Source organism: Oryzias latipes, chromosome 9, assembly GCF_053564925.1.
Source record: "Oryzias latipes strain Hd-rR chromosome 9, Olatipes_Hd-rR_3.1".
In the NCBI taxonomy this organism is placed as follows: domain Eukaryota; kingdom Metazoa; phylum Chordata; class Actinopteri; order Beloniformes; family Adrianichthyidae; genus Oryzias; species Oryzias latipes.
The window spans coordinates 2,776,225-2,803,124 of record NC_136245.1 but is presented as its reverse complement, the minus strand read 5'-3'; the positions used below and the strand labels follow the sequence as shown (position 1 = coordinate 2,803,124).

Below are 26,900 nucleotides of genomic sequence, written 5' to 3'. Positions count from 1 at the left end.
TTTTTGACGCGTCGCGTCGAAATCTATTCGACCAATGAGAACGGCGCTTTTGCACACGTGTCTGGAGCTTCTGAAGTTACAGTAAAACACAACTTGGGGGCGCTCAAACACAAAACTGCCTTGCTGAGCACACATACCAGCGAAGAAGATAGATGCCGAGTTGCGTCTAGACTGCCGCGAAGAAATAATGATGGACATTCTAAAATATCCCCGAACCGAGTACCAGTTGGAGCTACTGGTGCTTGAAATATTCATGTTTTCTTTGTTTGATTCTGACAAGCGCGTAAATACTTGCTCTCTTCTTCTGAGGGAAAAGCGAGTTTAACCCTTGTGCTATCTTAGATGACCCCACCCTTACATTTTCTACCATGACAAAGGTGGATAAAGGTGGAAAGATTTCATGTAATCCATGGACACCACTGAAGATCACAAATCATTGAAGAAAAAAGGTTCAGAGCACTGTCTAGTGGGTCCAGATGACCCAACTCCCAATGTGAAAGTGCCTAGGATAGCACAAGGGTTAAGAAGTGTAAAGTTGCGCAGCGCCACCTTGTGTACAGGAGTATTTCTGTTTACATCAAGCGCCATCTAATGTCAGGGAATGAAATTGCATGTTCGCTCGGCTCATCGTCAGCGAAAATCGCCTGGGTGTGAACACAAAAAACGTGGCGAATAACGCTGGCGAATATTCGTCCCGGTGTGTACGGGCCTTAAAGTTTAGAAAGGTGATTTGATTTTTTTTTGAGATTTGAATAAAAAGTATTTCTGTTTATTCAGCTGGGCTTTAATGATGGACCGCAGAAAATCTGAGTTTGGAGACAAAAATCCCTCAAACTCTGCAGAAGTTTAGCTAGTGGGTTTAGTGGGTTAGTTCAGGTAAGTTGGTTTGTCTGTTCAGTTAGTTCAGTTGTCCTCTGTTAAATGTAAGGCTTACATTTTCTTTTTCATCTATTTTGTTTCTACCTGTGCTGTCCAGGTCTGGTCCTGCTCGGTTCACCACATGGAGCACCATAGAGGTCTAAAGGAAAACCAAATGAGTGAATAGAAGGAGAACATGAGGATGGATGGTGTGCGTGAGGAGGAGGCAGAGGAGAGGAGTGGATGGAGGTGGAGCGTCTTCACTGTGGAGACCCTAAAAATAGAAACTTTGACAGTAGTCATGAAGATGGAGGTGAAAACGTGATCCATCAGTCCCATCAGGGTGTGGCCACGCCCCCTCTAACAGCTCCACTTTGACTCCAACTCTGTTATCTTGCAGGAACAATTCTGATGATAAGAATGCAGCACTAATCCTAAATGGTTCTATTCAATATTTCAGAGACATTTTCCAGGCTAATGTTAATATTAAGGTGGAATGCTGGATGTTAGAATTATATGCTGTTTATTTGGAAAAAGAATGGGAGTTAAAAAAATCTATGAATTTTCTAGTTGGCGCTAAAATATTTCACATCAATGTCGCTAAAATGCTAATGTTTTACTTTAAGAGGATTTAAAAATATGATTTTTTTTGAATGAATTTAGTCTACAATATCAAAAAAATTCAGAAAAATGTCTTCAGAGAAATTCCTGACAAGACATGAACTCTGTAGATCATCTAAGGTTTGGTCAGTTTCTGTGAAATCTCTGGAGTTTACAGATCAGAACAGATGTTTGTATTTTTGGACATCTCAGATTAGGAATCAGTCACTATAAATTACATTTAAATGTGAAAATTCTCTAGACTTATTTCACCCGTTAGTTTAATCCAGAAAGAATCACATTTTACTGGACCTTTTTTTGAAGAGGCTCCTTTTATTCTACTTTTTGGTCTGTTGATGGCGCCACAGACCTGTCAATGAAACTGAAGCAGAACAACTTTGCCAAACCAGATCACTTCTTTCGGTTCTGCAAAACATTTGGGGCGTTTCTGCAGACGTTAGCCAAAAGTCAAAGCCCCATCCACTGACAGCGCACTTCAAAATAGAATTTCTCCACTTTACTCCCATCTTTTTCAGGAATTTACAAAACCGAGTTGTTTTTAACCAAGTTTGGCAATGAGTTTAGATTAATGCAATGGGTGAAGCTGTTTTGATTTTACTAAGGAAAAGTCTGGACTGAGCACAACATTTAAAATGCCTAAACTGTTGAGGTAACCGGCTACAAAAGATCCTCCCCATGTCTGAAAGTATGCTAACCAGTCACCTTTAACTTGACGAAATTGTCAAACTTAACTCAAAGTTGTTCCTCCAGAGAGCAGAGACAAGTCGAAACCCGCAGCTATAAATCAAAGATCAACACTGTTTAACCAAGAACTATTTATTTTCCACAACTGCAACCAGTTTTGAGATGACAAATAGTGTTCCTGTACAGATCATGGAAGATGGATTTAGACATTGAGCTTTCAAACCCTTCAGGCCAAACCTGAAAGCATCAGCTCCTCTCAAACCAGACTGTTGGATCTTCAGTTCAGCTGTTGGACATCTTTAATTCTGTTCAAGATGAAGCAGAAAGTCTGGAAGAGGTTGACTGAAGCCTTATCACTGCCGGGCAGAGGTCGTTTAGAAACATTTGCGGTGGACGATGGCGGGACCGGACTCATCGTACTCCTGCTTGCTGATCCACATCTGCTGGAAGGTGGACAGGGAAGCCAAGATGGAGCCACCAATCCAGACGGAGTACTTCCTCTCTGGAGGAGCGATGATCTGAGGGGCAGAGAGGAAAAAAAGGTTCAGATCAATGCTGCTTTAAGAAGAGGGGGGGGGGGGGGGGGAGCAAAGAAGCCTAAACTCAGGGCTTCCTTTGTCACAAAATACCTTAATCTTCATGGTGGGTGGGGCCAGAGCAGTGATCTCCTTTTGCATGCGGTCAGCGATTCCAGGGTACATGGTGGTGCCTCCAGACAGCACAGTATTGGCATACAGGTCCTTACGGATGTCTACGTCACACTTCATGATGCTGTTGTAGGTCGTCTCATGAATGCCAGCAGACTCCATCCCTGAGAAGAACAGCGTTCAGAAACCTCTACAGTACCTGAGCTTTTAGAGCTACTGTCACATTTCAACCATGCAGCTTCCAAACATCCAATCAGTATTGGAATATTTGAGGAGTAGGACACCTGTGCCTAATCAAAGCTCAACTTGAAGAGCATACAAACCGAGGAATGAGGGCTGGAAGAGCGCCTCAGGACAGCGGAACCTCTCGTTGCCGATTGTGATGACCTGCCCATCAGGAAGCTCGTAGCTCTTCTCCAGGGAGGAAGAGGAGGCAGCGGTCTGCATCTCCTGCTCAAAGTCCAGCGCCACATAGCAGAGCTTCTCCTTGATGTCTCGTACGATTTCACGCTCAGCTACAGAGATCAGAGTCAGTTAAAAACTTCAACCAGTTTAATGAGTTCAACATATCAGTCATACCTGTGGTGGTGAAGCTGTAGCCCCTCTCGGTCAGGATCTTCATCAGGTAATCAGTCAGATCTCTGCCAGCCAGATCCAGACGGAGGATGGCATGAGGCAGAGCATAGCCCTCATAGATGGGCACAGTGTGGCTGACACCGTCACCAGAGTCCATCACAATTCCTGCAAGTATCATGATCAGGTTAAGAGTCCTCTAATGCGCTACAAAACACTTCAGCCAAGCTCCAGTTTCAGGTTCTCACCTGTGGTACGACCAGAGGCGTACAGGGACAGCACGGCCTGGATGGCCACATACATGGCAGGAGAGTTGAAGGTTTCAAACATGATCTAAAATTGGAGAAAGATGGGTGGTCAAGTTGAGATCCGGAGTTCGAAAACCAATGAACCACAACTGAGGTGGTCCGGCTGAACTCACCTGTGTCATCTTCTCCCTGTTGGCTTTGGGGTTGAGGGGAGCCTCGGTCAGCAGGACTGGATGCTCTTCAGGTGCGACTCTCAGCTCATTGTAGAAGGTATGATGCCAGATCTGAGGAATGGAGAACACTTTAGAGCAAAGACCAGGACCTTTCCCTTCAACTATGCAGGTCTATGAGAGAGCACCTTCTCCATGTCATCCCAGTTGGTGACGATGCCGTGCTCGATGGGGTACTTCAGGGTCAGGATGCCCCTCTTGCTCTGAGCCTCATCTCCAACGTAGCTGTCCTTCTGTCCCATTCCCACCATCACACCCTGCACACAAACACCATGAGCCACAGGCTGCACCATGTGCCACGACAGGTGAAGTCCTCAGGGGTGACCGTACCTGGTGTCTGGGGCGGCCCACGATGGAGGGGAAGACAGCCCTGGGGGCATCATCCCCAGCAAAGCCAGCCTTGCACATGCCAGATCCATTATCAACAACGAGGGCAGAGACGTCGTCTTCCATGTCTGAAAGGAATCAAACCACCAACCTCAACTTCAGGAACAAGCAGGCATGCAGAGAAACGAGTCAGAGGGATTTCAGTAAATGAGGAAGAGACTTGAGAGAGTTATGAAACATGAAGCCACACCCATAACAGGCAGACGCTGTACCACAGTTCAGATGCAACTACTTCATAATCAGATTATACTTTCATTCAAACAAGAAAGTTGAACTGAAGACAGGATGAAGGCCGAGAGGAATGATTACTTAATTAAACTGAAACAAGTTTTAGCCAAAAGGAATCCAACTCAACCTAATCACTGAGGTTTCGATTGAGGTAAACGATAAACAATAGGAAGAAATTATACTAGAAAAATAAGGTCATAAACGTGAGATAAAGCGTGTCAAACCCGAGTGAGCCGCGGACAAACATTTACCTGTTGCAGGTGAGTTCCGGTGTGTCTAACAGTTACTCTGCCCAGCTGTGCTGATCACTGACACTGCTGAACGCGCCGCGCGCCTCTTTATGTGCGCACGCGACCGCTTGCCTTCTCCATAAAAGGGAACGTTCTCTCAGCTCGTGCTGTGATTGGTCCAGGTGAGCTGGAATCACAGAAAATGTCTCAGAGCGCGTGCTGATTGGCCAAAGGTTGTGTCGATCATCATTCAATCTGATGCTGAGGGGGAGGGGAGGGGAGGGGTGGCTGTGATTGGGTCCGCTCACTACAGGTGAGTTCGGATTTCTGCTTATTTCTTTTTGGAAACCGGATCACAGAGGCGAACAGAATCACACACTGAGTCTGAAAAAGCCATGGAAATGCGCTTCTCCTCCTGCTCACGTGCATGCAGGAGGTGTGGAGGAGGTTTCTGTGGGAAACTGTTGCTTAAGTAGGTCAGAAAAACACAAGAATCCACGTCACACTGAGGTGTTATGTCTGCAAGGAGGAATGCTGATTTCCAGCTCGGAAGCTGATTGATTTTTAATGTAAATGTTTATAAAAGGCTTCCATTTAAAAAAAAGCCTTTTGAATTTTGAGAGAATGAACTTGATGGTGACAGTGGCTGTCACCCTGCAGGTTTGTGCACGTCACACAGCCTGTAACATTTAGTGCATGTTGCATGGGTGAGAATTGGTCATATGTGAATATTCTAGGAAAAAACAAATAGGCATGGTCTATATGTTACATTTTCAGAGATGGATCAGGACTGAAATACGTTAAAAGCACAGAATAAGTACGAATAAACTACGCAAAGAACATGTAAACAAATGTACAACATGAACCCTGCGTGATTATTGTGCTGTTTATATCCAGTTTATTAGTGATTTGTGCAAACGTGATATGTGCCCCCTATATGTAAAATAAAAGTTCTACATCTGTGTCCATGAGACATCAGTGGAACGGTCAGGGAAAGACATCAATTTGTTTATGCATCTCGCTAAAATCACGCTGATTTGTACAAGATTAACGTAAAAGTTGCACATAAACTATGTAAGATATGCATAAACAGCGTAATTCTCAACCCACCAAGAAATTTGAACAGCTCAAAACCGAATTCATGCAAAGACCCGTCGGCGCACATCTGCACACATTGACGAATAACAAACACAAGAAACAATTACAAGTAACATAAATCACGCATGTAAAGACCAAAATTGAATTCATGGTAAATGTGCAAAATATACGTAGTGGCTGTATGACACGACCTTAACACTGATGAAGCTCCTGAGCTGCACATGCAGCAGGACAGGGCAGCCCAGCCTGGAGGCAGCAGACGGACGCAGTTGGAAACCAAAACTCCACACCGACCCAGTCACATCTGTAAACTTGATATTTCGTTGTTTCCCAACACTGATGTTTACTAGCAAACAGAGGGCAGGTCACTTAGTCACTGCTGCTGGTCTGACCTGGAGTTTAATTTTTTTTCAGAATCAGTAAGTTTGATTCATCTGCATCCCTTCTGCTGTCTCTTACCAAAGCAAATTCTGGAACTTAAACTGCACCAAAAGGGAAATGATGAAGGCAAGGCTCGTCTGAAAGTTAAACGGCCCCAAATGCCACTTTACCTGACCAGGTAAAGTGATTGTCATCGCCATCAGCCCTCCACTCAGCATCAGCTCAGGTGTCTTAGATCATACACTCAATCAAATCTGCCTTTGAATGTAGTCAAAGGATCTGCTGTTAGCTTTGTTCTCACAGAAGAAAACAAAGGAAGCTGTGTTTTTAATAACACAGTTGATCCTGAAAATCATCTCCAAGCTCACATTTCCGCAGAAGTTTAAGTGTCAAAGGTCACGCTGCTTTCAGATGTATTTAAAAAAAATCCCCTTCAAGGTGCACACATCCTCTGTGAAGAACCCACGGGTCGTAGGGTGTTTCGGGTCTTTGAGATTCAGATACCCTCATGCACATGCACCCTCATGGTGCATGTCCTCTCTTAATCCACAGCCACCTTGAAGCTTTTTCAGCTTCCTCGCTGATGGTTGGACAGGCTCTTCTTTCTAGCAACCCTCAAGGAGCCTGAATGCCTGACACAGCATCTACAGCCCACTTCAACAGCTTACAGTTGACAACCTGAAAACATTAGACAATCAGAGTGGAGTGTGTGTGGACATCATCCTACAGACATCACATGGACACTGACGTATCACGTGCACATCCCGTCCATAAAGCATTTGTATGTGGTCAGTAAGGCGCCAGTGCGTGCACCTCACTAACCACTGGAGTGCTGTGCAAAGTTCATCGTGCAACAGCATCACCCGTACATCACAAGTGCATGTAACTTACATTATCCTTACAAATACTTCATGATACAATTACCACACGAACAACAATGGTACGTCCCTTTTATCTTGACATCCCTTAATCATCCCATACGAGCCTCACGGGAACTGCAAGACACGCCTGCTTCCCTTTAAGATGCAGCCGCTCCTCTCTATGACCCACTAAGGGCCTGGTTCTACGGAGCTAGAATTGAGGCTTTCGTTTTGTTCTTCTAACTTTTGTTTTGTACCTGTAGCTTCCGACTTGAAACTTTCGTTTTGTACTTGGAAGTTTTGTTTTGTAATTTGCACATATTTTAAAAATGTAAGTTTCAAGTTACAGGCTACAGGTACAAAACAAAACCTACGAAACATGTTTTAACATATTTGGCATGCCTGGAAGAACCAATGAGTCACCAACTTATCATGTTTGTAGAATCTCCATCCAATCATAGCGAGAAGAGAGTAGGGACCTGCAGTTACATCAACCAAACCTGATTACAATCACACAGTGGGTATGACTCTCACAACTCCTCAAATGTAAGTGATGTTATAAGTGATGTAATGGATAGATGGATGGACGGACAGACGGACGGACGGACAGACAGACAGACAGACAGATATGTGAACAGGATGGTTGTTTATGATTCCATCAGAATTTGACGAAATGACACATCCGGACTAGACGCCCGAGGAACCTCAACTGGCTCCTCTGGATGTGGAGGAGAAGCGGTTCTACACCAAGCTCTCCACGGGAGACCGAGCTTCTCGCCCTATCTCTAAGGGAGCGCCCAGCCCCCCTTAATATATGCCAAATAGCACAGAGACGTGCCTCCAAACCTCTGGACAAAAGTCATTTGAAGACCAAGAACTTTTTGGCCACAACTATAAACGCTACATTTGTAGAGGAGTCAACACGGCCTGTGATGAAAGAAACACCATTCCTACTGTGAAACACAGAGGTGGAGGGCTGATGGTTTGGGGATGTGTGAGCTAAAAAGGCTCAGGAAACTTGATCAGAATTGATGGCGAGATGAATGTAGCTCTTATCAGAATATAGTGGAGGAAAACTTGCACTCTTCAGCTCAGAGGCTGCACATGGGACACACTTGGACAATTTAACACGACAACAGTCCAAAACACAAACCAAGTCCACCTGTCATTGGTTCCACCAGAATAAGGTGACGGTTCTGGAGCGGCTGTCTCTGTCTCCTGACTTTATTGTTATTAAGCCGCTCTGATGAGATCTCAAACGGGCCGTTCCAAGAATTTAAAGGAACTGGAGGTTTTCAGCCAAGAAGGGATGCTTTACAATTAGAGAACATAAAGAAGCTCATCCACAAAGACCACAAGAGACTTAAAGCTGTTGTTGATGCAAAAGGAGGCAATAATATTAAGAACTGAGGTAAGTCAACTTTTGAACATGATCATTTGGGAAGTCAATGGTGTGACCCCAAAGGAGCCTGGTAAACAGGGTTAGTTTTCTGGCTAACACTTTAACAAAAGTCTCATCTCTTCATCACGCCACGTTTATCTACCAGATTGTGTCTTGTGGCTCTTGTTTTGTTTTTTGCACTTGTTGCTTTTTGATTTGTCCTCATTTCCTCCTTGATGTGGTCTGATATGTTCACCTGCAGTCACATTGAACTACACCTGAATTGTCCTGAAGGGGAACTGAGACCCCCTTTCAATGGGTTGAAGTAGAGTTTATGGGAGCTGTCAAAGCTGCAAAGGAGGTGGACCATGAAAGGAAAGAGTCTCTGGTTCAGAGCGAGCAGCTCAGGGTTTGAGCCGCCTCCTGCAGCAGAGCAGCTTCCCTTCAGAGGCGGAACTGATTCTCCTCTTCCTGGCTGCGGCTGAGCTCGTCTTTTCAAAGCCTTCCTCCTTTGATGTGTTTGGTGAGAACACGACAAAGCTCAGGCAGTTTTTAAATACGATCAGATCCTGAACCCCTTATGTAAACTAAGAAAAACCAGGTTTGGTTTGTTCCATGAAGGTATCACACCCTCTGCTCCCAATCAGGAAAAACTGGTTTCTGTCAAAATATAATCAGGCAAAGGCAATTGATCAGACTTGTTTTGCTGACTTCTTCTGCTGTCAGGACTCAAAGTTGTGTAGATTTTAGTGAATAATCTACAGTTCTTGCTCATTTTTCTTTGCTTTTTTTTTTTGCTAACTAAAGATGTTTGGATAAAACTTTTTTAGAGTTTTTGAAACGGTAACATCTGACTCACGGCGTGTTTGTTCAGAGCAAACTGAACACTGTAGCTTCGTAGGATTGGAGTTGTTCCTGTTTTCGGGTCGACACCCTGAGCGCGCTCAGACTCGTCTGTTCAGTTTCAACTCAAACACAGCTACGCTTTTACTAAAATCCTCTTAGGACAAATCTTACTTTCACTTCCCTAACATGAGAAGTTGGGGAACTGAAACTTTTTTTGCTTTGTTCTGGGTCAGTCCTCTGCAGGGGAGGCCCCGCCCCCTCCCTGTCTGTCCTTTTATGGAAATAAGTGATTTCCAACAAATAAGAGGAGGAAGTTTTACAGCGGTTCAACTTCAGCTTTTCACTCCTAATTGTTCATAATTCAATGCACAGCCTTCATGCTCTCGTGTGTCATACAGAAATGGTTTAAAATAAAAACCAGAAAACTCCTTTAATGTCTGAGAGGAGGAGCTTAAACTCGTTAGAGACCTGTCGTCTTTTTAGTTCACCTTTTCTTGGTTTTTGCTCTTTGGCCTGTTCAGGTCTGGTTTTCTGATGTGTTAAATCTGAACCCGGTTTTTAGTTTTAGTTTCTGTTCCCAGATTTTAATGCAGAATCATCTTTGTGTCTCAACCTTTCTGCCGAGTCCCGTTAATGTAAGGGTTTGTTTTTGTGAAGTCAAGTTTCATTTATTTTCAAAAGTATTCTGCCTACCAATTAACTAATGTGTTGCTCATCTGAGTCCAGCAGACCACTGTCCACGACATCTGATGCTGTAATCTGTGTTAAACCAGAACTCAATCTGCACCTGAGAAACCTGCGAGCAGGCCTGGACGCCCGGAGGTTTTACCTGGAAAGGTGTTTTCAGACGCATGTTGTCCTTATATGGACATGCTACAGAGGCGCTCCACTTCTGTTACATCATGGCATGAAGACACAAAGCAAGCACAAAATTAGCAGACTTTAGTAACCCAAAAGACTTTTACTACTGGAAAACATTTGATTTCTACTCTTATGATACCCAAAAGGCTACATGAAACATTTTATTCAGAGGTTGACTTGATGTGACTAAATTCTATTAAAATTTAAAAAATTGCATTTTATCACAGAGTTATGGTGTTCCTGTTACTCTGGTATTGTAGTAAAGTCTGACTTTTGCTACATTGAAAGCACTGATTTAGAAACAAAAGTTCCTTTAGAGCTGAAAACAAGAGAAGGTGAATACATGAGAAAGGTTGTTGGTCTGAAAACTTTACTTTTTAAAGCCAAACTTTTCAAATGAGAGCCTCCTGCAGCAGAGCAGCTTCCCTTCAACCACGTTTGCTACCCGCCGGGTTATCGAACGCAGTCGGCCACAGCTGACATTGTCCACATTCTCAGGCTGGTTCAGACCTGTCGGGGGGGCGTGCCAGCCGCTCCTCCACAGCAACAACCTGCAGCCGCGCACACACCAAAAAAGGTGCTCTGTGGCCCGACTGGAACTGCTCCCTTCGTGTTTGTTCAAAACCCAACTGCTTCTCTTGAAAGTCGGCGTGCAGAGACTTGAACCCTGCAGAGAGCAGGCGTTGTCCTGATCTCTGTCAGAGGAACACCTAAAGTCTGCGAGAGGCAGTGGGAAAAAGACAGGAAATGCTGACGAGGACTCATGTCTGCAGGCTTTAATGCTTTCATTTGAATCAAAATGCAGAATTTAAATCTGACTTCACAATAGAGAAGCTGTTTCCTACGTGTTTCACTTCATGTTTCAGCAGAAACATATTTATCAGTCATTTAGATTCTGCTGTTCGGCTGTGAACCGAAACATGGAGGTTAGGAAATAAACAGGAGACTGAATTTGAATAATCCTGTCAAATAGTTCAACAGCTCGTCTATATTATTACTAGGACTATAAATATAATTTTGACACATAAAATATCTAAAAGAGTTTTATTTCAGTTGAGCAACACATTTATTTATTCATTCATTTCTTTTTGTCTATTTGATTTGATTTGTGTTTGTTTCTACCAAAATACTTCTAAAACTTAAAGATTGTTCTTCTTTGCTTTCCATGCTCTCCCTGATTCCTCCACCCTCACCTGGTTTGTCTAATCATTGGCCTTCATCCCACCTGTGAGCCGCAGCATTCAGGACTGACACTTCCTCACGCTCTTTAGCAGCTGGATGCCTACGTTGGCTACAGGCAGGACCGGAGGATGGGAAATCAGGGTTGGATGCCCAGGGAGGTGCAATGAGCAACACCCCTGCCTAAAGAAATGTAGCCACAAGGGGACCTAAGCCAGGGTCTCATTGTGTCGGTCCCAAGCCTGGATTAACACAGAGGGTTGTGTCAAGAAGGACATCCGACGTAAGATCTCTGCCAAACCTAAATGTGTGAATCACAGAAATCTGACTTGCTGTGGCGACCCCTGAAGGAGAAAAGCTGAAGGGTGTCGCCTTCAGTTTCTCACTCTGCCAGTTCATTTTGCCTCAGCTCACATTTCAGCTTTTGCTCATCTACTTTTTGTATTTTTAAACGCTCTTTCTGTCCTGGATCAAGATCAAGTCTGAGGGTTCTGATCTGCCTTTCTGCCTCTGGATTACAGATGTTGGATTGATTTGCCTCCTCCTCGTTCCATGACTCCTCCGGGGCTTTTGTCCTCCAGTGGGATCTCTGTCTGTGTTACTGAAGTTTCAGCGCTCCCTGTGCAGCTGGAGGTGCATTTAACTCTTCCTGTGTACTTTTACTTAGTCCTACCCAGAACATTGTAATCGTTTCCTTTCTTGGTTTTATTTAAAATCAATAGTTTGTATTTTAGCATTTTTAAACTGTTTGTTGTATTTGACACATTGCTCTAGATTTTGATGCTTCAACCGTGATGAGTAATTCCAATATTTTCCCCCCAAAAATATTTTAAATTCCTTCTTTAAAATATATATTTATTTTTTGCACAATATAATTATAAATTAAATATGTATTAGTTAATTTCTACATAAAGTAACCTATCATATCTTAATTTTTTAAAGTTGACTCTATTCTATTCATCCCACAATGGGGAAATTTGTTCTCCGTTGTTGACCCCTCCCCTGGGGGAGCAGTGAGCTGCAGACACAGCCGCGCTTGGGCACCATTCGGTGGTTCAACCCCCCAATCCAACCCCTTCATGCTGAGTGTTAAACATTATCTAAAACATTTTTCTAAACCCATGCAGAATATAATTACATTCAGATTTAAACCCCTGAAGAAGATGTTTTGTCATTTTTTTGCATTCCTGTTTGTTGTTCCTTCTGAGTTATGATGAACAGTCGCCTAACTGTGGAACGTTTGGGATCGGTAATTCAAAGAACAGCTGACTTCATTTTTAGATCACTTTTTATTACATGGATTATTTTTATACAGCTCTTCAAATGGACAATAGGTGGCGCTAATGCTCTTTTTTTCTGAAGATCATCCTTTTAGAAAGTGTGTGTTTGTGTTACTGCTGTGTGGCAGTTTGTGTTCATTTGTGACATGGAATAAAAAGCTGAAGCTGCTCTTTCAGGAGCTTTAAAATGGTAATAGTTTAAAAATTGGGTAAAGTATCAATCAAAACGTCTGTCTCAGTATTGATTGGATGCTCAGCCTTCTTTAAGCCTAAAACTTTTTGCTTTTGCTGAAAATGTTGAGTTTTTTTTGAAGTCCCACTCCAACTAAATTTTGATCAATTGTCAAATTGTAATTAATTAATTAATAATTAATCATTTAATTTTAATTTGAGAGTGAAAGTTTTTCTCCATTCGGTCACTGAACACTTCTAAACTTTGACATTTCTCGCTGATTCATTATATATTACAAATGTAATTCATTCCAGTATTCCATCCACCATAACTGATGTTTTATCAGTTACTGTAAACATAATATTTATTTTGCACATTTAATGCAACTCCTCTTTTTTTGTTGACTCCGTTCACACAGTTAGGTTCAGTGTTTTCCTTTTTGAGAGCAGAGTCCCTGTCGCAGCTGGACCAGATTTCAGACGTTGTTAAACTGATGCTCCATCTCCTGCAGACGACGTCTCCAACGTTGGTCTAAATGCTCCTGCTGTCAGAGTGAATGGCTGACAGTCGACCCGCCGTTTAACTTGTAATACTTGCAGTCCACATGTATCAGGGTCTACGTTGAACGCTGTCATCTGTGTAACTGAATCAGTAGAGGTTGAGTTGTTCGCAGTTCAGAACTTTCTGTTGTGAGTCACGGTCTCTTTTGAAGATGATGTGTTGAATTTGAAGTCAATGTTTGTAAATTGAAGATTTTAATTTCCATAATGATTCTCTTGATTTTTATATCTTTTACTTGGACTACCAAGACCGACAATTTATCCAGCTCCCTCATTTTTCTGACGATGACCTCGACCTGACCTTGGCCAGCGTTGGTGGTCTATTTAGTTTATTGAACATTTCACAGTTTCTGAGTTTTCTTCTGCTTTTTCCATAGTAATTTCTTTTCGGGGGAGGGAAGGGGTTCAGGTCTCAATGTTCTTTACATCCAGAGAAATCCCTTAGACTTGACATAAGCCTCCACCTGCTGCTCCTCTGAGCTCCTCTCCAACTCTTCCTCTTCATTCCCGGTCACCACTGATGCATCCTGGGGGTTTGATCTGCAGCCCGATGACGAATACATAGTTGAGTTTGGAGTTTTAAGTCGTGCCGTAGTTTCTCGAGTTTGTCCGTTTAGAGCAGGCAGCTGTTTCACCTCCTCCACCACTTCCTGTGTCAGTTTATGCTGGTTTTATGTCTTCCATCTCTGGTGCTGTGGTAGAGCGGTTGACCTCTAATATGAAGGTTGCAGTTCCAGCTCCCGCCTTGGCCTAAAGTGAAGTTCAAGTCACTGACCCTCACTTTGCTCCTGGTGGTTAAAGGTTAGCGCCTTCACACGGCAGTGGGCAGTGGCACATCGGTGTGTAAATGTGTGTGTGTGCATGAGAGAATGTGACTGGAAAGCACGATGTGCCTTTAAGCAAACGCATCGGCCGTTTGTCCCAGCAGGAACAACAAAAAAAGAAACTGCCAGTTTGACTTGTTTATACATTGTTAATAGCTTTTACTTTATTATTAAATTTAATAATAATAATTATTATTCTATATGTAAAACGTATATGAATACCGTAATTTCCGGACTATAAACCGCTACTTTTTTCCTGCGCTTACAGCCCTGCGGCTTATTCAGTGACGCGGCTAATTTATGGATTCAATTGGCGGCCGCCATGTTCGTACTCAGTGAATGGTTTGAATTCTCTATCTATCACCAAGCACATGTCATTCATTTTTTAACACACCTCTGAGCAGCCAAACAGCATGGACGTCACTTCAGGTCTTAGACACTTCAGTCATGGTTCAACAAAACGAAACACGCATGCCCGGCCGCATCCCAGAATCCTTTGGTGCCATTAGACCCAACGTGCACGTGATCGCCGCTACAATATGATAAAGCTTTTAAGTTAAAAGCAATCGTTAAAAGCAGCGTGAATAAATCCACCATCACCAACGGGTTTGGAAAAGCTGGTCAGCTGCGTGACGGAGAGAACAGCGCATGCTCAGGAGTGAATTTACCTGAGTCATAGTGACTCGGCTAGCTGCACGTAAATATGTGGGAATAACATCAGCCTTTATTTTGTCGGGACACGACTGGAAACACAAATCCACGTGATCGTTTCACGGTTTCTAAGGACTGAGCGGAATTTTGCATTAAAAAGCTCACAGCCGCCGTGTGAGATTTTCGGATAGGAAGGGGAGACAAGGAGCCCGCTTGGCGAGCGCGGAGCGCAGAGGCGTCGGCGGAGCAACAGTGTTTGTTTTGGAAGGAAACTTCTGACGCGCGTGCCGCGCTGAGGGGCGCATCTCGCGTCTCGCGCTGAGGCGTGCGCTTTTCAGTCGCCGCTGCTTTATTGTACTGGTGTGTGTTTTTAACCAGTCCTGTTACTCCCATAACGCTGCCGCGACACAAGCGGAAGGAGAGCTGTTCCCGTTCACCCCTCCATGCACTGCTGCTACTTGCTCATTCTTAAACACGTACAACAGTGTGGCAAGCCCGGCGTTGGCCCCGCCTTTAGCCCCTAAGACTCATGGGAAATGGGGGATCGCGGATGTAAATTTTGTCATCATAACTGAGGGATGTAATGTTGATTATATGGTTACTGTTTGTAATTTTATGTATGATACCTAGATTGTCAATAAGTAAAAAAAAAAACAAAAAAAAACCATAACTGAGGAACTTGTGAACAGAATAGAGGTGCATGCTGTTTGGCAGATGTGGGTGTACTCAAATACATGAGCCTTAAGCAAGGCTGACCCCTGCCACAGTGTGCTACTAGGTCACACTAATTGTAAAGGTCAGGATGTGATTTGTCAGGATGACCTGGCTGCTTAATACTGTACTCTGATGCGGCTTGTGTATGTACAAAACTAGTTAAACACATTTAAATGGGTGTGTGCGGCTTGTAATCGGGTGCGCTGTATAATCCGGAATTTACGGTACTTCTGTGCTTCTTTGTGATAAAAAAAGACGAATCTGCAGAAAATCTGATTATTGATGTTGATAAACTGATTATCACCCATTTGCAAACATTTAAATGGGTTTTTGGTACATGAGATAACTGTTGGACTAACAGAAAGACATTTATTTAACCTTTATTTCTCCAGGCAAGAAAGATTAAGAATTTGAATCTCATTTTCAACTCAAACATTAGTGATATAATTGTAGAAAATCTGGTAAATCTTAGAGAAGCCACTCCTAGAGTTCATAAACCTTTTGAAAGTCTTTTAAAAATGTAAAAAACATTATGAGAAAATAAGACGTGTTTTCACATCAAATCAGTCCAGCTAACAATTAACTCCTCATCTGAAGATGTTGTCATTTTCTAAATGGGATTATGTCAGTTTCCTCTTCCTCTGCTGCCCTCTACTGTCTGTCTGTCTGTCTGTCTCTCACAGGTGCTTGAATTTAAAGGAGGGGCTTCCAACACACCTTCAACCTACACAGTCCCTCCAGTCACACTGTCAGCTCATATGTGTGTTGTTGAGATCACTTCTGCATTCAGGCCTTTTGATTTACTCCCAAAGCAACTTTTGCTCTTCTATTCCCAGGATCAATGTTTAGGGTTTCGTCAGTCTTCAGCAGATTCCAACCCCAAGAATAAACTTCATGGAACCTCAGTCACTGGTCTCTGATCATGAAAGAACAGACTAGTCTGTCAGAAATGGTGGGGAAAACAGTTGGAACTGCTAACAGAGCTCAAAGATGTGGTATATAAGTATAGTGGTATAGTGGAATATATATAGAGGATTGAAGTGTTAGGAACCCTGGCCTCTTAACCCTTCGTCAATCAGCGATTCCTTTTTTTGCTCCTCATCCTCCTCTGAATGGTTTTGTGAAATGATGTGGATCGAAGCAACAGGAGAAACTGTAAGAAGATCAAAAGAAAGGCAGAGAGTTTATCTTTCCTCTATTCCCAATTCCTGTGCAGGAAACCAAATTATGACAGAATCTGAAAAAACTTGACTTTGCTAAAAGGCCAAAAAATAGTAAATAATATTAAAAGTTTCAGTTCAATGCAAAAACCCATTTGGTAAACAGGATAGAAACTGATCAAAGCTTAAAAGCTGAAATTTGAGTCTTGCTAAAAATCAAAATAAAACTCATTTACTCATCAACTAAATACTATATATATTAAATACATTAAATGTGTTTATTTCCTAAAATGAGCTAAAAATTAGCTGGATTTTTTTTAAATGACTGAAAAGGGGAAAAACACTCAAGTAGAGGTTGATAAGAGCTACAGGAGTGATCAACTTTGGGATGTTTCCAGAGGAAACGGTTATCAACCTAAAATAAATTAACAAAATGTCCAAAGTGAAGTAATTTTTAAAATAATTTGGTTTTTCAGTAAACTTAGATTATGACTAGATAAAGGCCCTGAGGATTTTATTCAGCTAAATCATGTTTGCCTCAGATGTTATCTGCTATTGCAGGCTGTTGAGTCTTTGTCCTTTTCCACTGAAACCATTTTCTGTTTCCATCCATCCACTTTGTGATTGATGTTCAGGGTCACAGTGTTGCTGGAGCCGATCCAGGAACAGTCGTGTTACTGCAGAGTTGCACCCTGGACTTTTAACGTATGTCAGATGAATAAGGCAAAATAATCCCACTTAGAAATCATGGAGGGGTCTGACATTTTCTTCTTATAGGTGCAAGATGGCGGCGCATACGGATCCAGCGGCTCGCAGCTTTTGGACTGTGGTGTTACTTTTGTGTTTCTTGCGCTGCTTGTTGTGCTCCTCTGCACACATAAACAACCACTTCAGAGTACAGAAGCTTTTGGACATCGGTTCTACATTGCATCAAACCGTCACGGAAGAGTTTTGCCGTGCACACGGCATTCCCACGGAGATGGAGAGACCAGCGTGCCCCATGGTTTGTTTTCTGTGGTGGCAGATGGAGGAGAGACTTGTGCAATAACCGGGTATCTGTGCGATAACGCAATATTTATTATGCTGGGCTCATGGCAACTCATTCCATTCTTTTTTTTTTGTTCATACCAATTTAGTATTTAATTGTTTCTGTACATATTGTACATTTTTAGTTTAGAGATGTGAGCTACAGTATTATTATTTTTTATTTCATTTTATTTTATTTATCTTCACCACTCCAAGGCTGCTTCATTGTATTACCATGTACAATGACAATAAAAGGATTCTGATGTCTAAAAAAGAACTCTGGAAAAAAAATAATAATTTATACATTTTTTAATTAATTAATTAATTAATTAAATAATTTATTTGTATGCAACAGCTGCAACTTTTTAAATGTCTATCTTCTGAACCATCAACGTCCACCATTAAATAGTCCATCTCCACTCCAATTATCCTAAATTAGAAGCACTTGTTTGAGGTGGTTAGCTGCATAAAGACGCCTGTCCACCAGATAATCAGCAAAACTCCAACTACTAACATGGCCAAGACCAAATACCTGTCCAAAGACACCAAACTGTAGACCACCACAAGGTTGGACAGGCCTATGGGGCAATTGCCAAGCAGCTTGGTGAAATTACATCCCCTCTTGGAGCAATTCTTAGAAAATGAAAGAAGCTAAACGTGACAGTCAATCTCCCTTGGACTGGGGCTAAATGCAATAGCTCACCTGGTGGGGTCTCATTGATCCTAAGAAAGGTGAGGTCAGCCCAGAACTACACAGCTGGTCACTGACCTGAAAAAGAGCTGGGACCACCGTTTCCAAGGTTATTGTTGGCAGTACACTAAGACGTCATGATTTGAAATCATGCATGGCACAGAAGGTTCCACTGTTCCCCCGCTGTAGCTCACACCTCGGAGTGGGGAAAGGGTTTGGCAGGAAAGCAGTAACATCTGCACCGAGTGGGTGAACCTAACCTCATCAAACCTGCCTAGATAAGTCACCATAACCCTCAAACTCATATTTGGCCAAATTCAGAATCAGCTTATTGCAGTGGCGCCACCAGGGGGTGGCCACTGTAAACTGTGGTAGCATCAATTAAGCATTTCATCCCAAATACACAGCCAGCAGGCGGCAAGTCGCTTTGATCACCTAACTAGGCCCACACCCCCTCCCCTCCCTGCTGCCCTTGCGCGAGCAGACATCTATAGCTCAAGACGTGCCCGTTGGATTCAGAAAACGAAAAACGGTAAGGCTGATCTCCCTTCGAGGTTCAATTCCGCGTTAGAACCATCAGAGCCTCCAGAGTCGTTAAACAAAATAACCAGTTTTGGTTCTTTAAAAGGAACCTCCTTTATTACTTTTTCCTTTACAGTAAACCCTTGTTTTTCGCGGGGGTTACGTTCCAAAAAGAACCCGTGATAGGCAAAATCCGTGAAGTAGAAACCTTAATTTTTTTTTATAATTATTATACAATTAAATACTCTATTATACATTGAAAAGGAAGAACAAACCATTTTGCAGGCTCAAGCATTTGTTTCACAAATAAAGGTACTTTAGAAACGTTTTTTTCAATAAATAACTTCTGTACAGTAAATGTCAAATAATAATTTTAATCATCAATGTGAACAGAAGGCTTCAAATTGCGGAGATTAGCCCCGCCCACCGCAACCCGAGTAATAGGATTAAACGGGAGAAAATTAAAAATGATTGTGAAAAAAATACAAATTACAGTGGACAAATAGTGACTCAGGTGTATTTCACTGCTCTTCAGACTGAGCCGCTGCATCCTGACTCCACTCTGCAGTGTTTTCTTCTCTTGAAGCCCGCGGTGCAGCTGTGTTTGTTCAGGAGAAGAACATAATGATTGACAGTTGTTGTCGCTCTTTTTTCTATGGGTTTTAGAGAAACTCGAAATTGCTAGAGAATTTGAAGGTATGTAATTTAAATTTGGCAAGCTGTTTTACGCACGTGTACATATTAAACTGCAACGTTATTGACGCACAGGTAGAGAAGAAGCAGAGTGACTCTTTAGCCAATCAGAATGCAGAACACGATGCAAATCCGTGAAGTAGCGAAACCGTGAAAAGTAAACCGCGTTATAGCAAGGGATCACTGTACTCCAAAAACGGCGACTGACAGCGCGAGAATGCGCTCCACACACTTTCCCTCCTCCCTTTTCTGCCCTGTGCCGCGGAGCTCAGTCAGACGACCGCAGCCAGCAGCACACACACTCATTCGACAACCCTACCATTCTTTTTCACATCTGTTAAAAAATTTCTGTGGAGTCTTTTAACAACCTGTTTACTGTACTTTAGTTTCTTTTATTGTGTTTATGATGGTTATGCTGCTACCAGACAGACATACAGTATTTTCACATTGGAGCATTTAACCAATCGCATTTCAGCTGACCTTTGTTGCCAGGCAGGGTCTAGCTCAAGAGAGCCATAAACGCCACATACTTTTAGATGTAATTTCGTGAGAGCCATATCTGTATTGTGCACGAATACTTGATGCAAATACTCACTCACAATGACAGCGGTGGTTGGTTTGCGATTACATTTTATTGTAGAATAAGATTTTATTGTAGTAAAAGGATGTCCGCCATCACATGCACCTCCCAGGCACTATTTGAGGACTGGTTGTCATGGCTACAGAACAACAGAGACCCAGATGCTGAAACTGATTAATGGCAGAGAGTATTTGTCTTTTACGGTGATTTGATTTAGTTCGCGATAATCAATGCACGGTCGGAGGGACTTGTCTTTCTTCTGCACAAAGAAAAAACCTGCCCCCACGGGGGAGGAGGAGGGTCGAATGTGCCCCAGGGAGAGGGCCTCCTGCACGTAGTTCTCCATGGCTGTCTTTTCAGGTCCAGATAGGTTAAACAAATGGCCCTTGGGCAGCGGAGCGCCTGACAATAGGTTTATGGCGCAATCATAAGGTCTATGAGATGGGAGCGCACTAGCTTTGGTTTTGCAAAATACTGCTTTTAAATCATGATAACGAGGAATGTTGGACAAATCAACTTGACTATGACACTTAGCGTTAGGAGGAGTAACGGAAGGGAGAGCAGACAGAAGACAATTAGCGAGGCAGTATGGGCTCCACTGGATTATAGTCCCTTGAGCCCAATTAAACTGAGGATTATGCATTTTCAGCCAGGAAAACCCGAGTACTATGGGAGTATGGATGGATTTGGTGATGAGGAAACGGATAGACTCACGGCGGTTGCCTGAAGTAATGAGCAGGATGGGTTTGGTACGGTGCGTGATGCGGGATAAGGGTTGACCACCTAAACCGGAAGCCTCGATGGGGGTCTCCAGGGGTTCTGTGGGAATCGACAGATTATTAACAAGTTGCTGGTCGATCAAACTCTGCTCGGCCCCGGAGTCGACCAGGGCCCGTAACTCATGCACATGGAGGTCTTGACTTAACTTGACAGGGATAAATAAAAAATTATTACCAGCCAGGTAGATGTTTGTTACCCCTCGCAGCCTGTCTCCTAGCGAGGGGCTCGGGTGTTTAAACGAAGCGGGCAGGAGGTGACAATGTGGCCCTTTGCTCCGCAATAGAAACAGGCCCCCTCCATGCGTCTGCGGCGTTCCTCTTCTGACAATCGGGAGTGTCCAACCTGCATAGGCTCGTCCGGAGGTTTAGAGGGGCTGAGGGAGTTGAGAGGTGTGACGTGGACAGCGTGTGAAACGTTGGAGGATGTAGTGGTTGCGGCACGCTGGAAAACGGGCCCCCGTTCCCTTTGACGCTCCCGCAGACGAACATCGGAGCTGAGTGCCGCAGAAACTAATTCCTCAAACGACCGGGCTTCGGGTTGGGAACACAGACGATCCTTAATTTGTTCATTTAAGGACTGGTAAAAGATCCCCTTCAAAGCTGCGTCGGGCCAGCCTGCCTCGACCGCCAGGATACGAAAATCAATAACGTGATCGCTAACCGAGCGGTTACGTTGCCTGAGTGCGAGTAACCGTCGGGTTGCTTCATCCTGTTTGCGTGGTTGGTCGAAAATTAACTGGAACTCCCTGAGGAAACGTTCATAAGTCAGGTGGCTTATGGGATTGGTGGAGAGGAAAGCCTGGGCCCACTGGAGGGCTTTATTGTGTAAAGAGTTTACGATCAATGATATCTTACTGTGATCCGACTGATAATGACGGGGAGCTTGTTGGTAAATCAGCTCGCATTGGAGGAGGAATCCTCCGCAGGCTTCGACGTCACCAGTAAATGGTTCCGGTTGCAGCCGGATGTTTTCGTGAGCGGAGGGTGATCCGGAAACGGAAGTAGCCGAGTTAGCCGTAGCTTGAGCCGTAACTGTGGAAACATGGGAAAATTGCCCGGTAAGATCGTTCAATGTCTGTGTCAAACCGTCTAGGCGACGAAAAAGGTCCTGTTGGGCCGCGGTCATCTGGGATAGGGCGTCGGCCTGGCGTCCAAGCATTATGCCTTGCTGGGATACGGCTAACCTGAGTCCCTCCGGGTCAGCTGGGTCGGGATTCTGGCCAGTCCGTTCTGTCATGGCTACAGAACAACAGAGACCCAGATGCTGAAACCCGGAATGAGACACAGAGCAGAGATGTCTTGGCGAGAAGGTGGATTTAATGTGATGGCAAGACAGGTAGGACACAGTTCCTGGAGGTCCGGAGAATGAGTAACTGCGACTCGTGGCGTCACCAGTGGATATGCTCGTACGGATCGGGAGTCGGCAGCGTGGTCCCGTCTCGTGAGGCAGCTAGTTCGGCAGAGGCTCGTGGTGAGGGTGGAGGGAACAGACCAGAAGAAGTTTCCGGTTAACGGCTGCTGTGGGCGACCACTCGTGGCTGAGGTTTCCTGGAGACAGGTAAGACAACGTATGTTAATTGCTTGGCTGAAGGCAAGGAAGCAAAACATGAACTTGACATGAGGCCAAATATGCACCATCAGGGGCAACGGACTGGCGTTGAATGAAGATCCTGGAGCTCCTTAAGAAGGCAGGTGTGGTGATGAGGTGAGTGGAAGCAGCTGGGAATAATCAGGAACCAAGCGGAGAGGAGAGGGGGAGGAGTCTGACAGAGGCACCATGACACTGGTTGTTGTGTTACCGCAGCCTTTTAATGTGTTTTTAACCTTTTTTGACAGTTACCTAAAGTCATTAGTTGATGTTTTTGTATGTTATGTCAATTTTCAGGGGATGAAGAGAAAATCCACAAACATTTATTCTTATTTTAAGAAGAAAAGGACAGCAGAAGGAGGGAATGAGATGGTAGGGGAGCAACAGAGGAATAGTGAGGAGGAAAAGGAGGAAGATGAAACAGAGCAGCATGATCAGGATCCACAGTCAGCATTAACAAGAGAAGACATTGAGGGGAAAAAAAATGAGACGGGCGAGGGACAGTCAGCATCCAGTGATGAAAGGCAGATTTCAGCAAAAGCAGGGGCTCGACCTATTCCTGGACTGACAGGTGAAGTTAGAATGATATTGCCCTATTAAAGAAACTGTTTCATGTTTAATAGAAATGTCTACAGATATATTACAGGTATAAATAATATAATTACTAGGAAATTGTATTATTATTGTTATTATTTTATTACAGAACAACTGATTTAAATTTTGTTCATTATAGATATCTCCCAGTCCAGAGCCGAACACCCCAAACAGCCACACCTAAAATGCTTCCCACGTACCTATCAAGGTGACAGAAGAAGGTGTTTTTCTAAAGACTGGTACAATGCACATAAATGGCTTGAGTATTCTCAGAGTAAAGACTCAGCATTTTGTTATGCTTGCCGGCACTTTGGTCTCCCTGCCTCAGGTGAGTCCGTGTTAACTTCTGAAGAGGGATTCAAAAACTGGAAAAAGGCGACCTTTAAAGATGGGGGACTTTTAGGTCATGCCAGATCTGAAGCCCACACTACTGCAATGCTGGCATGGGCAGAGTATGAAAAATCCACCTCTGGAACAGCCTCTCTCTCAGCTTCCCTAGATGCAGAGTACAGTAAATTAGTGAAGGAAAATAGAGAGTATATTAAAGTTGTTGGAGAAACCTTGCTCCTCACAGCTACGCAGAACATTGCACAGAGGGGTCATAAAGAATCAGAAGTTGACAGTAAAGGAAATTTTCTTGCTATTATGGAACTGCTAGCCAAAAATAATCCCATAGTCAAGAGAAAAATGGCAGGTCAAAGAAATGCAACATGTCTTGGACATGACACACAGAATGAAATGATCGATTGTCTGGCTGAAATGGTCCGCAGTTCAATAACTGGTGAAGTTGCTGAAAGTGAGGCTTTCAGCATTTTGGTTGATGAGACTAAAGACATGAGCAAAAAAGAACAGATGTCCTTTGTAATCAGATATTATTACAATGGGTCAGTATGTGAGTGCTTCCTTGCCTTTGAGGCAGCTCAGCGCCTTAATGCAGCAGCACTTTCACAGAAAATAATAGAGATTTTGCAGAAGCATGGTCTTGACTACAAAAACCACCTTGTAGGGCAAGCATATGATGGAGCCTCAGTCATGAGTGGAAAAAACACAGGTGTGCAAGCCCGCATAAAATCAGAGGCCCCACTGGCTTTTTATGTGCACTGCAATGCACATTGTTTAAATTTAGTATTAGTAGATAGTGTGAAATTCATCCCTGAAGCTAATTGCTTCTTTTCTCTGTTGCAGAAACTGTATGTCTTTGTGTCAGGGTCATATGTTCACCAAAGATGGCTTGAGATACAGAGAGAAATGAGTCAGGGTGCCCCGAGAGTGTTGCAAAGATTGACAGACACGGTGGGCATAATGCTTGCAAGCCAGTGAGAGACAGACTGCCAGCCATTGTACATCTTCTGACAGAAATATCAGAAGAGCAAATGGCTTAAGCGCATTCTTGAAAGGAAGCAAAGCAGCGGTCAGGAAACACCAAAGGCGTTACTAGAGCTCACTGTCTTTCTTGAGCCATATAAGGAGGTCTTCCACCAAACCTTTAAACCAGTGTTTTTCAACCAGTGTGCCGCGGCACACTAGTGTGCTGTGGGAGATGGTCAAGTGCGCCGTGGGAAATTGCCCTCATTAACTGATCTAAAAACATTTTCCATATCCAGGAAATCAGCTCTGTGTTCATCCAAACAGGCCCTGATAAAACACTGAGTAGTTAGGAATATAAAAGATCGTAAAATTACTTTTTCTTTGTGTTTATTTAATTCTATTAAAGACATTTTGATAAGAATCACGGTACCGCGATTTAGCTGCAGCTATAACTGTGTAAGGAAAAGTCCCGCCCCTTTAACTGTCTCCGCCAATCATTCTTGAAGACTTAATCACATGTCATCAGTCTGACCAATCAGAAGTGGTTAAAGTCTTCACTTCCTTGTTCTTAATTCTGCTGATAAAGTCGCTCAGTTCTAACAAAAATACCAGCTAGAGCTCGTCTTTAGCTGGTGGTTCATCTCTTAGAAAAAAACAGCCGCAACTTCCTGCTTTTTCTGCCACAATTATCACAAAAATCCACGTGAGATTGCGCGCGGGGGGGGGGGGGGGGGGGGCTGTCGATCAATACAGACCATGAATTTCTGCTTCTTTTTTTTTGGATGCTGGTGTGCCGCGGGATTTTTGTCAGGGTTAAAGTGTGCCGTGGCTCAAAAAAGGTTGAAAAACACTGCTTTAAACTCTGCAAAGTTGCACTTGCACTGCCCGTGAGCACAGCATCATGTGAGCGCAGTTTTTCTACACTAAAGCTAATCAAAACTGCCTTAAGAAGTACTATTTCGGATGAGCGTTTAAGCAACTTAGGTGTGCTGAGTGTAGAATCAAGAAGGGCTAGGGCCATAAATCTTGATGACTTTGTGGATGTGTTTGCAAAAAAACATAGCAACAGGCGCGTAAAGCTATTCTGAAGTGTGGTAATGACAATCGCAGACTATTGATCCCTGTTAGGGAAGTATTGTAATATAAAACAGCTGTTACGGAATTGTGTGATTGTTTCTGCACATATTTCTTATTTGTATCTGGATTCCCCGGTTTTGTTTTGTTTTGTTTGCAAAAATTGTTCACCTTTTGACAAATGCAATTGGAAAATAAAATGTTTGTGCAACTCAAAATGATAACTGTACTTTTATTTTTTCACATTAGTGGCATTACATATAAGCACAACGAATCAAAATATATCTGTAGATATTTTACTTTCTTTTAGTTTTCTAAAGGCTGTTTTATACGTTTAGTAGAATGAATTTTGAAAATATAGCTCATGGTTTTTGTGTGCCACCCCAAGATTTAAAGTGGCCCCCTACTGGCCACCCCCATGAAAAATTTCTGGAGGCGCCACTGGCTTATTTCTGAAAGACGGTCCTCAAGGTGGTCATCCCAGCTTTCCCAGAAAACATAATCAAGATAGATACACCTTACTCTGTGAAACGTTCACAAACACAAGCTGGGGCAGGGGGCAGGAGCATTCTTCATCCCAAAAGCCATGACGGCATACTGTGGTCAGGTGTTACAAAGCAGAAATGCTCAAAGCGTTTGTCAAAGGGAGCTCCCAATAACTTTTCAAAAAGTCAAGCTTGGTTATGAAAGTTCCTAACCCAGGGGTCGGGAACCTTTTTGGCTGAGGGAGCCATGAACGCCACACATTTTTATATGTGATTTTGTGAGAGCCGTACAATATTATAGCGTCCCTTTCCCACACTGAGACTTAACCTCTTTTAGGGTTCTTTAACCCTTGTGCTATCCTAGGCACTTTAACATTGGGAGTTGGGTCATCTAGACCCACTAGACAGTGCTCTGAACCTTTTTTCTTCAATGATTTGTGATCTTCACTGGTGTCCATGGATTACATGAAATCTTTTCACCTTTATCCACCTTTGTCATGGTAGGAAGAACACGTCACTGTAAGGGTGGGGTCATCTTGACCCCATACGATAGCACAAGGGTTATCCTGGTTACTGCAGGCTGTAACCAACATCGAACAACTTATTCAGCAACTCCTGAATCTCTCCAACCAAGAGCCTTCCCCCAACTTTATTCCCCCGCTTCCGCACCAGCCCTCACCCCAATGGTCCTAACTACCCAACAACAGGCTGAGTGACAGAACTGAGGGCCAATCAGCATCTTTACTTGATGCGTTCAATGACCTCTGGAACTTAGAACGCGACCTAACAACAACCACCCAGTTCAACTCAGTCCACTACAATATGTTTAAAACTAAGAATACAAGTGAATGTGTGCGTTTTATGGAATTTCAAATAAAAAAACCCTG

At 43.4% G+C, this 26,900-nt stretch overlaps 1 protein-coding gene and 1 long non-coding RNA gene across 2 annotated transcripts; one reads left to right on the top strand and one right to left on the bottom strand.

Moving 5' to 3' along the window:
• Positions 1 to 2,279: 2,279 nt before the first annotated feature.
• LOC101155523 (actin, cytoplasmic) lies at positions 2,280 to 9,516 on the bottom strand. The gene is made up of 10 exons (XM_011479684.4): positions 9,286 to 9,516; positions 4,728 to 4,893; positions 4,192 to 4,316; positions 3,990 to 4,118; positions 3,805 to 3,915; positions 3,632 to 3,716; positions 3,390 to 3,551; positions 3,134 to 3,325; positions 2,793 to 2,974; positions 2,280 to 2,681 (listed from the first exon to the last, which is right to left on the bottom strand). The coding sequence occupies exons 3-10, from the start codon at positions 4,312 to 4,314 to the stop codon at positions 2,538 to 2,540; spliced, it is 1,128 nt and encodes a 375-aa protein (XP_011477986.1). The 5' UTR covers positions 4,315 to 4,316; positions 4,728 to 4,893; positions 9,286 to 9,516; the 3' UTR covers positions 2,280 to 2,537.
• Positions 9,517 to 11,830: 2,314 nt separating this feature from the next.
• LOC144994488 (uncharacterized) lies at positions 11,831 to 17,588 on the top strand. Its single transcript, XR_013658043.1, has 3 exons — positions 11,831 to 11,945; positions 17,309 to 17,378; positions 17,451 to 17,588. It is a non-coding gene; the product is annotated as an uncharacterized LOC144994488 (long non-coding RNA).
• The last annotated feature ends 9,312 nt before the right edge of the window (positions 17,589 to 26,900 follow it).

What these genes read in the sequence shown, in the direction of transcription:
- LOC101155523 (XM_011479684.4), bottom strand. Translation starts at nt 4,314, where the DNA reads ATGGAAGACGACGTCTCTGCCCTCGTTGTTGATAATGGATCTGGCATG. An exon ending in ACTGGGATGACATGGAGAAG is followed by an intron (nt 3,916 to 3,989) that starts GTGCTCTCTCAT and finishes TCCATTCCTCAG; the next exon opens with ATCTGGCATCATACCTTCTA. An exon ending in ACAGGGAGAAGATGACACAG is followed by an intron (nt 3,717 to 3,804) that starts GTGAGTTCAGCC and finishes CTCCAATTTTAG; the next exon opens with ATCATGTTTGAAACCTTCAA.